General features: G+C 36.6%; 2 protein-coding genes across 7 annotated transcripts; one reads left to right on the top strand and one right to left on the bottom strand.

The window, feature by feature from the left end:
* Positions 1–3622: 3622 nt before the first annotated feature.
* Positions 3623–5315, bottom strand: Papst2 (adenosine 3'-phospho 5'-phosphosulfate transporter 2). Its single transcript, XM_077441672.1, has 5 exons — positions 4840–5315; positions 4536–4762; positions 4231–4457; positions 3973–4154; positions 3623–3895 (listed from the first exon to the last, which is right to left on the bottom strand). Exons 1-5 carry the CDS (start codon positions 5130–5132, stop codon positions 3754–3756), a joined length of 1071 nt encoding a protein of 356 aa, XP_077297798.1. The 5' UTR covers positions 5133–5315; the 3' UTR covers positions 3623–3753.
* A 1368-nt stretch (positions 5316–6683) lies between these two features.
* Positions 6684–12591, top strand: LOC143919359 (uncharacterized). Of its 6 annotated transcripts, none has more exons than XM_077441639.1 (8): positions 6684–7119; positions 9143–9349; positions 9440–10442; positions 10514–10742; positions 10835–10996; positions 11064–11408; positions 11698–11886; positions 12162–12591. In XM_077441639.1, the coding sequence occupies exons 1-8, from the start codon at positions 7031–7033 to the stop codon at positions 12257–12259; spliced, it is 2322 nt and encodes a 773-aa protein (XP_077297765.1). In that variant the 5' UTR covers positions 6684–7030; the 3' UTR covers positions 12260–12591. The 6 variants fall into 6 exon arrangements, with proteins under 6 accessions (XP_077297765.1, XP_077297764.1, XP_077297762.1 ...); XM_077441638.1 differs by having other exon boundaries at positions 12144–12591; XM_077441636.1 differs by having other exon boundaries at positions 11064–11441.
* Positions 12592–13271: the final 680 nt, after the last annotated feature.

The raw sequence follows: 13271 nt of genomic DNA, 5'->3' as shown, positions 1-13271 counted from the left end.
TTTCAAAATATATATATACGTACATATTTACTACTAATCGAAAGACTGTTTACGTGTTTATTTTAGTTAAATGTCACAAAACATTGTGTAATCGTTAGTTTTGTACGCGTCTATTGGATAACTCATCTGTGCGTGAGAAAAGTTTTATTTTGTGTGACTTTTCTATCGAAGCGTAGATCATATGTTAGCGTTTAAAGTTAAACTTGTACATTTTATGATATAAATAAATGTTTCTTTTTTTTTTTAGTTTTGAGTCACGAAGAATGGGAATTTTGTTGGCAATGAGTATATTGAATAGTCTTATTTACTTTATTGCGTTTACTGTGTTTTGTGAATGTGCATTTTGCCATTGTAATACTTCTGTTTTTGTTTATTTCATAGGATTGTAAGACTTGCGTATTTATACTGTGCATTTTTATTATTATAATATTACTTATATAGACGCAAACTTGATTTATAATGTTTATTTATTTTAGATAATATTTATTTATTGTTTATAAATGCGTTGTAATATTTGTCCCCCAAATCTTTACGCCTCAAACTTAACTTTCATTTAAAAAGAAATAAATAGCATAGCAATAAAAACTGCCCTATCTTTTATACGATAAACTAATATTGGTAGACTTCGGTAGTCTTGAATTATGAAGTATATATATATATATATATATATTAAGATTGAACCAGTTTTTCATACTGTTGATGATTCTTTATTTGTATATTTGTGTAAATATTATTTTGTATGTGAATCCAATGCTCTTACGTAGAAAAGTTTTAAACTTAATTTGTCACGAAAAAAATATTCAATCGTATTGAAAGATCGTATCAACGTTTCAATACTTTGATCTCAACTATATATGTATATATTTTTTTTGGGATAAGGACGTATTGGATACGTATGCATATGTATGTATGTATACATATCTATATACTTTTTATTTATTATGTAATGTGATCAATTTTTGTGAATATAAATATATATAATTTTCGTATTGACACTCTTATTGAAAAAAAAAAACACTTATTACTTTTAAGTTGACAAAAATATATATATTTCAATTTTTTTCATAATCACTTGCCTTTGACATGTTACACATTTATATCAATGATTTGAAATAAAATTACCAAAACAATTGAATTTTATTTTTTACTTAATATTTTCATACATATTCGAAGAAACCATTTCAATGTACGGAAAACGACACTAGACCATTTTCAAAAACGGTCAATCTCAATATACAAGTAGGTAATTGTTCATCTTTTACACTTATATATACACACACATGTATATGAACGCAGTTCTGTAAAAATGGATCAAGCTTGCATATATGAATAATATTTTGACAAATGTTACCGTACACTTGCAGCACAACTTGTACGATCCCAAATCTAGGTTGGTGATCTCATCCATGTCCCCATAAAACACAGCCGCAGGTTCCTGTACGAGCGTTCTCGCCTGAAATATCTTCACTTACACAAGGGCAAAGACGTAATCCAACTCGCTCCATATATACGATCGCGAGCCCACAGAAAGCCCCGAAAGTTTGATCTCATCACACAGCTACGCATTGAACAACCAAACAGGATATAGACTATCGCACCGGCCCCACAGTCTCAGCCAGCTCTTTCACCGGAAGTCGGCAACTAACCCACCTCGCTGTGAATACTCTGTACTTGCAAAAACTTGTATGCTGAACATAAATAAACATCCTATTCAAAACTCAGCCCAGGTCAAAACATAACCAATATTTTTTGGTGGATTACTTTTTACAAACCTTTACTTTACCTCTTTGTTTAACCTTTTGAGTGCTGACGTCTTTTCTGTTTCGTCAACATTCCCAACTACAGTTATTTAGAAATCCAATAGAAAGCAGGTATAAAAATTGTAGCTAATCCAAACAAACCCTAGATCACTACCCCAAATAACTACCGCTGAGGATTTCGAGTTTTGTAAAGGTGTGTTTAGACTCTCTAATATATCTTGCGACAATATAAAATAAACAAAAGAAGTCTATTAAGAGGGCTGGATACCCGAAACCTTATTTTTTGTCGCCGTTCCTTTCTTCGATATATACATATATTGAGTGAATGCGACAATATATATATATTGAGTGAATGCGACAGTTGCGCTTCGACCAAATAATACCTATTTTAAATCGACAAAATCGAGGTTTCGTAACCTCCAGTTTTCTCCTCCGAAACTGGACCAATTAAAAAAAAAAATCATCAATGGTATGAGAAAGATATTTTCTATGTTTGTGTCTTTGTATTTTTTTAAAATCAATCGTTAAATTAGCACGCTGGACTCTTCGTGGGTGTAAAAACGAGACGATTTTATAGATGTTTGGTGGCTACTAGCTCCTATAAAAAATAACTAATCAAAAAAATAAAAAGATATAAACATGCCTATGGTGGATATCCATAGCATATTAAAAAATAATTTCTCTAGTGCCATAATTGAGGAAGGGAGAAGTCTAACACGTTTGTATGGACAAGACGCTGGTGTCCAGCCCTCCTAATGAAAGTATTTTTCCAAAACCAGTTCCATCTTTTTCATTGTTGTTAAAATGTAATGCTCAATCTAAAATACTCAGCAGTTAGGGATTTTCATCGAGAAATTCTGCTATGGTTATAAATTCAGAAATTCCAGTGTAAACCAGTCTTTATAAACAATGACACGGATTACACGAGCCATGTTCAATGCTACCTGGAAAGGCTTAGCGGGTAGTATTCTTGTTTATTTTTTGCATACTCAAAAAACAACGCCTATTTCAGGCTCAGGGACTTGTTGGCAAAACGCTCAAAGGGTTAATGCAGGGTTTCCCAAACTTTTTATGCAATGGAACACTTTACAAAACCTGGAAATTTTAACGGAACACTTAGCGTATTTTTAAAGTTGGGTAAATATAAAATAAAATATATTATTAAAACACCTATTATTTATTTCATAAATATTTTTAAATATAGTAAACATAGCTTTGATGATTTTTAGTCCTTGAATCGCAAATCTTTTTGATATCAGGCACAATAAAGGGGAGATCAATTCTTATATGTGGGGTAGCGTCGAGTCCTGCACTTTGACCGTTGCAGCATAATAAAAAAATTCTGCTTCGCATAAATAGGATGTAGAAAACGGAAATAAGACAAAAATAGCTTGTTTTGCCATATTGGGGTATTCTTCTAACAAACTCGCTCAGAGATCATTTAATGGCTTTAAAATTCATCTACTTTAAAACTACTGGCTTTTCATCCACTTTAAAATTTAAGTCATTCATCTAAGGCAGGAAAACAATCAAAATTATTAGATTCAACTGATGAAATCTAAAATTGAATTTTATCTCTTGTATTACTTTCACCTTATATTGTAATACTTTTTCAACAATTTTTATTTCCGTATCCAATTTCTATTCAAACTCTCCGCTTGTGTGTGCTTAGATTCTTGACTTCATAAACATCAGTGGAGATTGACCATCATTCGCCTTTCAATTTGCAGTCTATAAAACCATAGCAAAATTTTCGCGGAACACCTATTCAGGTTCCGTGGAAAACCAGTGTTTCACGGAACATAGTTTGGGAAACCCTGGGTTAATGAATCAGCCATTCAGTCGTGCAACAACGAAATAATAAGCTAGACAATGTTGGTTTAGTATTTTATACACAATGGACAAATTATCACAGGATGTAGTAATAAATAAAAATGATGACTAAATGTTAAAAAATTTAATCGTCATAAAAATATAATAAAACAATATACACTCACACTATAGCCGAAAAATGCTTGGCTTGCGTTTGTCTTTTAAATATATTGGCCATGGAATATATATTGAAATTTGGATACTTTTTACTATACACATTCAAATATATGCCGAACAGGACGATAATACCGGACCAAAGGTATCTGAAAATGTAAGAGTATTTTACATTAGTTCGAAATTTACAACCACACATTTGTCAATCGTTATGCGTTTGGCTTACTGGAATACGAATGGCTTGCTGAATAGAATAAACGAAAAGACCATGGTGACGGCTTTTCGAGCTGTGGTTACCGTGGCTGCTGTTGGGGCTCCACAAGTCTTCACCAAAATAAGCACAGCTTGTATTCCCATATAACCCGTAAAACTAAATAATAAACCGTATCCGTATGTTTCCACAGGATGCTGAAAAGAAATCTTGTATCATTTAAGATCTAATAAATCAATAGTTAAGATTAAAATCGCATTAAAGATGATTTACCTTAATACAAAAATTAAACCCTTTTGTAAATTGTCCCGTCAATATCATTATGATAGACAAATATACAAAACCGATTGAATACGAATATAATACAACTTCTGTGTTTGTCGCTTGGAATGACTTCATCGCCTTTTCTTGAATGTTTCCTATCATAGCGTCACAGAGCAGAGCCAAAGAGATCATTATGACTCCAACGGTGTTGAAATTTGGAGATGTTTTAGAATCAGCTGTGTAATTAATAACATATATACTCTAAGTGTGAATTTATATATTAATTTTTACTACATATATATGTCCAAAATTACCTAGAATGAAAAACGTGAGTCCGATACACATAGTAATTGCTGCTAAATAGTCTAAAATTCCATATTTTTTCCCCTGTATTAAAACACTTCCGATAAGAACTGGAACTAGTTTGCAACACTTGAATATTACTTGCGTGGGATAGTTCAAATAGCCTAGGGAAGAGTTCGAAAATCCCATCGTGCCTAGTGTCAGAAATGCCAGTATAATGTAGGTTCTCATCGGAATCCTAAAACGATTGAATAATAGTAAAACTTAATTGAATCGAAACTGTGAGGTGTTTTCGTGACCACAACGATGCACTACCTTCGCTGTTCGATTTTCTTCAATTTCATTTCTATCCATCCGAAGATGGTGTAGTATAGGAATTGTATCTGAGTGAGATACCATCCATACGGTTTGAAACCTTCTAACGTGAAAATGAGTTCTTGAAAGTAGCCGTACGCGAGGAAGAATATAAAAACCGTCAAACAGCATAACAAAAATCGTGACAGGGGGCTGAATTTGTTCAAATCGAAACACAGCAATTTGAGTTTTTGTTCGTTATCAGTCTGAAGACGACTGTCATCATTTTGTTGAATCAAAACTTTGGAATCCATGTCTACTTTGTAGATGTGGGGAACGGGAGACTATTTTCCAATACACAGTAACATATTGAATAGATCAATATACTTAAATATATTTGTTAGTAAATTATAGAGCTGTCGCCGTGGTAAAATTCAACGAACAACTAAACATATGATATTGACACGTATATAAAGCGACACGTTTTCGGCCATAAATGACGTGTCGAAGAACTTTTATTTGATAATACGTCGCTCAGTTTGCATATGCCCCCATCTATTTTACCTTCGATGAAACGATTGTTAACTATTGAAGAAATGGTTATTACGAGGAGATTTAATACTTTTTCGACGATTCGGACGATTTCCTTTTGCTAAGAAGGAAGTCGTCGAAATCGTCGACATAGCCAGGGCCGGTTTTAGGGGGGGGCTGGGTCGGGCGGTGCCCGACGTCGCTGAGTAAGTCAGGGCGTTACTCGATGCGCCGAAGGCGCTTCGAAATTTAAAATAATAGCGCCGTGGGCGCTACAAAATTTTAGATCAGAACGCTAAAGGCGCCTCTAAGATCTAAGTTCAAAAATTTGTACTCGGCAAATTCTATTCATTGGGCGAAGGCGCATTCCCTTTTATATTACATCATTCTTATCAAAAAAATTAGTTTCACATTTCACTGTGGCATCCACAGTTTAAATCTTGTGCAAGAAATCTTCTGTAACATCACAAACTTTTTTCGGTATTCTCCAAAGATGTTTTACCCTATTTTCAGCTTCAATATATTACTGGAAGATTCTAACTACTGATCACATGCAATTATATTACTTATAAAAATAAATTGACACATGATGGGAAGCTAAAATTGTAAGTTTCAGCTAAAGATTTAGCAGTGGAATTACAAATAGAGTCGGTATTTAAACAATTAAAAAGTGAAACGGCAATTTGACGAAAATACACAAAACGAGTTAATCATTCAAATCATGTGATGTCGGTTAATCGCATACCTTGTTGGTACTTGTCGACGATTTCCTTCATAGCTACTATCGTGATCGTCTCCTTATAATCAAAAAATAAAAATTGGTTGAATTTTTGGGTGTGACCAGTTTTTCATGACTAATTTTCGGGTGTGATCAGTTTTAGGGTGTGACCAGTTTTAGCGTGTGACCAGTTTTAGAGCGACCGGTTGTCCTGTGACTGGTTCACACATGACTAGTAGTCCGTTTACCATTCGATCGAGTTTCGAGTATTGTGCAAACTCAACGATGGCTCGTTAGTGCGTGGCCGACTGGAGGTCATCCTTTTATTCTTTAATTGTTTGCTGGTTAAAATGGTCGGATCGAAAGATTAAAATGTGCACTATAGCTTCCAAATACGTTTTGCGTGATTGTTCACCACAATATTATTTAAATCCAAATCAACGGCAACTGTAGCGTAACCCATCTTGGGTCTTTTATGTTTCCATGATTTATTTACACTTATTCGATTGCGTGGAGTATTTTTTGGAGAAAGGATGAAATGATAGGTGGAAGAGCGTAGGTCGAAAGTATGGAGAATCTGAAAAATGCAGGAGAAGTAAAGAGGGGTGTGGCGAGCAGGGCAACTTCCTGTGGCGACTCGGCTGACGGTGTGGTCGGAGCTCTGGTGGTCGGTGTCGGCGGTCGGCAGTCGGCGGAAGCGGACGGACGGATCTTTCAGCTGAGGCGCTCAAACACAACACTGCGCCCCCATCCGTATCCGTATCCGAATCCGAATCCGAATCCGAATCCGAATCCGTTTCCGTTTCCGAACCCGCACCGCTCACCCGCGCCCGCGCCCGCACCCGCACCCGCACCCGCACCCGCATCCACACCCACATCGTCTCGACCGTCTCGACCGTCTCGAGTCCACTCCCACACACACACCCGACCCCGACGCTCGACACTCGACGCTCGACGCTCGACATGCATCTGGGAGGAGTAGCGGGAGGCAGCGGGTCGCGCCCTCCACCGCCCCACCAACACCATCAGCACCACCAACACCACCACCTCGGGTGAGTTCGCCCCCTCTCCCTTCCCCCCTCGCCCGCACCGCGAAAGCCACCCGCTGGCGGCCATCTTGTGCCGCGGCTGCCGCTGACGTGTCTTCGGAGGCCCCGCGGCTCCCCTTCCCACCCTCGCCCTCCCCCCGTCCCCCCTCCCCCTCCGGCCTCCCCGCCCCGAGCCCCTCCCACGCCCCCCCCACCCCGCCACGGGATTTCGAGGCGTCGAAAAAAGACAAAAGAACGACCCGCTCCTTGCGCAATGTTGCCAACGCGACGCTCTCGATTCTATTTTTTCTTTTTTTCACCTGGCTATACTTTTGTCTTTTCAATACATTAATAATTTAAATTTTTATTCATTTATTCTTTTCGTCTGTCGAATATTGTTCAGTTTTTAGAAAAAATATACTGCCATGTTTAATTCAATTGCACATTTTTAACGCTTACATAAAACGGTCGACCTTTCGTATCGTTCAATATTAAATTTATTTTGTATTATTTCGCAGCAAACAATACACTTAGTATTATTGCCATCATTTCAGCCTGCAAAATTATTTAAAAATATATAAATCTATATAATATATATATAGATACTGACTTTTCCATCGATACAAAATTTTCCTTTGTCTTCTCTTAGGTCAAAATAAAAAAAAAGAATATTCTAGTGACAATATAAAAATAGTAATATGTGAAGAAAAAAAACATGAATTCAAATAGATGCGTTTTATTTTTATATTCTACACGATTTTGCAAAATATTTAAAAAAAAAAAAATCATATATTTTAGAGAAATATATAAATTAGGTCAAATTAATATTGATTTTGAATTATATTTAAATTCATATATTTCTTATACAATTAAAAAAAATGATAAACAATACAAAAAAAATGATTTTTTGACCATGACCATTTTTCCATAGCCTCACAATTTATCAAATATAAAAATTTGAAATGGCACACAGTATTAAACAACCATGATATAAAACATCAATATTGTACAAATGTAATGTAAAATAAAATGTAAGAAAATCAACATCCACATATTGTAATAAAAATGTAGTAGAGGTGTTTTTGTTTTTTCATCCTTTTAAATTTCAAAATTCTACATTTGCACAATTCAATATATTGGCGTTCTATATTTTGATTTGCGCTCATTCGTTAAATAATTTCATGTTTTGTCTCACTTATGTGAGAATTTACATTCCAAATCATCTTTTTATTAGCCTCTTCTTACTTCTTTATAATCTAAAAGCTATATCATCATCATTCACAGCCATTCACCATCCATTACTGGATGAAGGCCTTTTTAATACGCATCCAATTAATCTATTTTGGGCAACTCGTCCATCTCATCCCCCCACATTTTTTTTATTTCATCCACCCATCTCTTGTGGCTTTCCAATGCAACCTTTTGAATTCTCTCCAATACCATTCGAGCAATTCTTTCGTCCTTCTAACTACGTGACCCACCTATTGTCATTTCAATCTTTTTACTCTATCATATGTAAAATATTATGTACACAATAGACGTACATAGGTCTATAAAGATGATTGTGAAGCTAACTGAAACAATAATGTGTCGACACAACTTGGTCAACATGCATAGATCAATATATATTAGAACAATCAATATAAATGGAGATATTTAAAAAAATTTCAATAGTTGAAATGATATTTATAAGAAAAGAAAACAAATTAGAATTTACTATTTATCAAATTTAAAATATGGCCATGGCTTATTGTATAAGAAATAGGTCACTGCTATAGTAATATTTTAATCTGATCCATCTCAATTACATAGTTGTCCTCATTAGCTTTGGTCGTAATTAAAATACTATTGCAGCTACTTAAAGGTCATAGATTTTTAACCTTTAGATATTACTAGACTGATTACAAATTTGTACATATCATCGATCGCTATATTTAATATGGCTGATGTTGAATTTGATTGTGAAACGAAAATATGGTAGTTCGTCTTTGTTAGATTTGTTTCTCACCTGTTACACCTTAAAAGACTGGAATCTTCTCAGTTACAGATTTCGACTAGACCGCAACGAACAATTCGGTAATAAGAGTTGGATGGGACCGTCGCAAAATGACGACTTTGGCGGCCCCAAGAACAATTTTGGTGGACCCAAGAACAACTACAACGGTCAAAAAAATAATTTTGGCGGCCCCAAAAACTTTGGAGGTCAAAAAAATATTTTCGGCGGACCAAAAGTCAACTATAACCCATCCAATGGGTACGTAGGTCCAAAAAAAAACTTTGATAATCCAAAACCTCCTCCAGGTCCTAAAAACGGCTTCATATCTAAACCTAATTTTATCCCTAGAACTGAATTCGGTGGACCCAAATTGCAAAGCCTGAAAGCTAAGAATCCAGGAGAAAGCTTGAAAAAACCCAACTGGGACGTGTTGAAACAAACATTACAACCATTCCGGAAAGATTTCTATAAGCCGCATGTCAACGTACAGGGGCGCACCGAAGATGAGGTGAGGCAATTCCGAGAGCTGAAGGAGATCACCGTCAGTGGCAACAATGTCCCGAGGCCAAATCACGAGTTCGACGAGGGAAATTTCCCTGACCATGTTCTGGTTGAAATACGCAAACAGGGATGGAGCGAGCCTACTAGCATTCAAGCTCAAGGGTGGCCAATCGCCTTGTCGGGTCGAGACATGGTCGGAATCGCCCAGACTGGATCTGGAAAGACTTTGGCTTACATGCTCCCTGCCGCCGTTCACATCAGTCACCAAGAGAGATTGAGCCGTGGCGACGGACCCATCGTTCTCATCCTAGCTCCCACCAGAGAACTCGCTCAGCAGATACAGACCGTGGCTAAGGATTACGGCGCGACGAGTTCCATTCGGAATACTTGCATCTTCGGTGGCTCGCCCAAAGGTCCGCAGGCGAGGGATTTGGAGAGAGGTGTAGAGATCGTGATCGCGACGCCCGGCCGACTCATCGATTTCCTTGAGAAGGGCACGACTAATTTGAAACGTTGCACTTATTTGGTGCTCGATGAAGCTGATCGTATGTTGGATATGGGATTCGAGCCCCAGATTCGTAAGATCATCGAACAGATTAGACCCGATAGACAGGTGCTCATGTGGTCTGCAACGTGGCCCAAAGAAGTTCAAGCACTCGCTGAGGACTTTTTGACTGACTACATCCAGGTCAACATCGGTTCATTGAATTTGGCAGCTAACAATAACATCAGGCAGATTGTCGACGTTTGTCAGGATCACGAAAAGGAAGGAAAACTTTCGAATTTGTTGCGCGACATTGCTTCCGAAAAAGATAACAAAGTTATCATTTTTGTCGAAACTAAGAAAAAGGTAATATTTTTATTTTATAATCGACATGCTTTGATTAAAATTCATTGTAACAATATTTATTTCGATATTAGGTGGACGATATTACTAAAAACATTCGAAGAGAGGGCTACCAAGCAATTTCAATACACGGAGACAAATCTCAACCTGAGCGAGATTACGTTTTATCGGAATTCCGAACTGGAAAATCTTCAATTCTTGTTGCCACTGATGTCGCTGCCAGGGGGCTCGATGTTGAAGATGTTAAATATGTAGTTAATTATGACTATCCAAATTCGTCTGAAGATTACATTCATCGAATTGGTACGTAGTATCCACGACCTTCATCGATAGATATGACATCAAAAATCTTTGATGCAGTTTTTTTATTCATTTTTTGCATTTAAATTATTTAGGTCGTACGGGTCGTTGTCAACAAGCTGGAACAGCATACACATTCTTCACTCCCGGAAATGGCCGACAAGCCAGAGAGCTGATCGCCGTGATGTTGGAGGGATCCCAAACTCCGCCGCAAGCTTTGATGGAGTTAGCCGGGAAAAACTTTTATGTCAATAAAGGTATGTACTTTTGGAAACCACTGAAGGTCACGCTGTGAATCGCCGTTTCATTGTGATTTTTGTTCAGGTCGTCAACGCTGGCAGCAGAAGAAGGAAGGCAACAACAACAGCCTTCCTCAACAGCGTCCCTCCAACCACTGGGTGAACCCTCAGGGTCAGTCGGCCATTCAACAACAACCACAGCACTATCAGAACAACGGTCCAAGGATTAATAACAACCAGCCTCCCCGATTCAACAACAATCAAACGCAAGTTGGTCAGCAGAGCTATCGGCCAAATAACAACCAGACAGGATATCAAAAGAACGGGGGACACTTCCAGAGCAATAGCTATCAGGCTGGACAGAACAGCGGACCGAATAACTATCAGGGCGGATACAACCAAATGAACAGTGGTTATCAAAACGGTTACGGTAATCAAAACTATAGTGGTCAACGTAATTATAGTGAGTGTTTACTTTTGTTTCTCATTCTCGTCTAGAATTGTTTAAAATTGTACCAACACTCACTTATATAGAGTTGAATCACGGGTGACTAAAACAATACTCGAATATGTATATACAAACAAATCAAGTCATTCCTGGTTTATGCCAACTTTCATTTTGTTCGAAACGTTTTAAACTTTTCACACCCACACACACTTATTGACGTATTGTCAGCCGATACTGAAATGCGCTAACGATTCGTGTAATTTTGTTCAAGATAACAACAGCGGCGTTCGATACAACAGCGGAAATAATCGCTACAATAGCGCACAGCGAATGGGCAACGGAAACTACTGCAGCCCCCCACCTCCGATGGGTTCACCTCCTCAACCGCAGCCGACCCATTTCGCTCCGCCGCCACCGTATCATATGATGTCACACGAAGCCCAAATGCAGTCCATCATAGGTATATTATAGAATCTGTTTGGTCTCTTGTGTGTGCGATGGTGATGGATGGTGATCGCTTGATGGTGAGCGCGCGCGCACATTTGCAAATGTCTTATTTTCAAATTTTGCGTTGTTGAAGTCTTGCGATCCTCCATCCACCACCACCTTTTGAATGTTATGATTTTTTTGTTTTTTTTTTTATTTTGTTATACTCGGTGTAAATTTACACGCGCGCTATCATGCAACTGTTTTAAGCTAATATTATTTTTAATTTAGGAAATAAATTTTTCCAAGCTGGACGTGGAGGCTGTGGATATCAAGCTGCCCCTTTCCCTCATAATTTTATGGCCCCCCCGCTGCTCTATACAGCCGCGACTCCAGTGCAACAATAAATTTTCTTTTTTTTTGACAGTTTCGTTATGATTCCACACATATATAATGGAGTGATCTATATATCGTTTGACATTTCTCTAGTCTTTTCTTTTTTTATTTTTTTTATTTTTTTCTCTTGTATTGTGAGAATTGACTTAATTTATATTGTTTGTTGTTTCGCTAAAAACGTACGTTTTTTAATTATTGAATATTACTGGAGGCACTTTCAGTACAGATGAATTTTACTAGTTTTATAGTAATTATGCTAGTATTTCATCTCGATAATTTATAAATTGATCATATTTCTTTTAAGTATTTATGATTTTATATGATTTTAGAGAATAGTACAAATTGCCCATAATGGATTAAAAAAAAAATAACAAATTATTAAGATTCTGATAATACAGTGATTATTATTATAGCAGAGAATTAGTCATTCCATTAGTTGCCTGGAATCTCTTTATATTTATAAGTTTTGATTTTTAAAATTAATGCTGCCATTTTCTATGGCGTTTTTTGAATATATTATTATTATTATTATTACTACGCTCTTACAGCGAAATTGTGAAAGACAAGATGTTTTCGGTGCGTCTGCGTCTTTTTGATAAAAAAAATTAAGTAAAAATCAACATGTTTTTAAATACTTACTATAATTATAATCGTATATGTATAATCAATGGTGGTGAATGTGCACTTTTTTTTATATTTAATTTAATTGGTGTTTCACATGCTTTTTTTACACTTACACGAGTAGTGTGTGGGTGTAAAATGATACAGCGGTTGTCTCTCGTTCCGAGCGAGGTGTACCGTACAAGCTATTTTTGTGTAGTAGTGTTAACCTTGCAAATGTAATACAGGTTTATTGTTTATATATATACATATATATATATATGTAAAATTGTAGAATAGTTGATGTGGCGCCCTTTTGTATTATCGGGGTGCCTTTTTCTTTGTCTGTATGCTGTTTGAAATGCACGAAACATATAGAAGACGTATTTTTATGGGGTTAATATTGTTTAAAATGATTAAAAT

The sequence above is a fragment of the Arctopsyche grandis genome, chromosome 11 (genome assembly GCF_051622035.1).
Source record: "Arctopsyche grandis isolate Sample6627 chromosome 11, ASM5162203v2, whole genome shotgun sequence".
NCBI classification, from domain to species: domain Eukaryota; kingdom Metazoa; phylum Arthropoda; class Insecta; order Trichoptera; family Hydropsychidae; genus Arctopsyche; species Arctopsyche grandis.
This window is presented reverse-complemented; position numbering and strand designations above follow the sequence as displayed.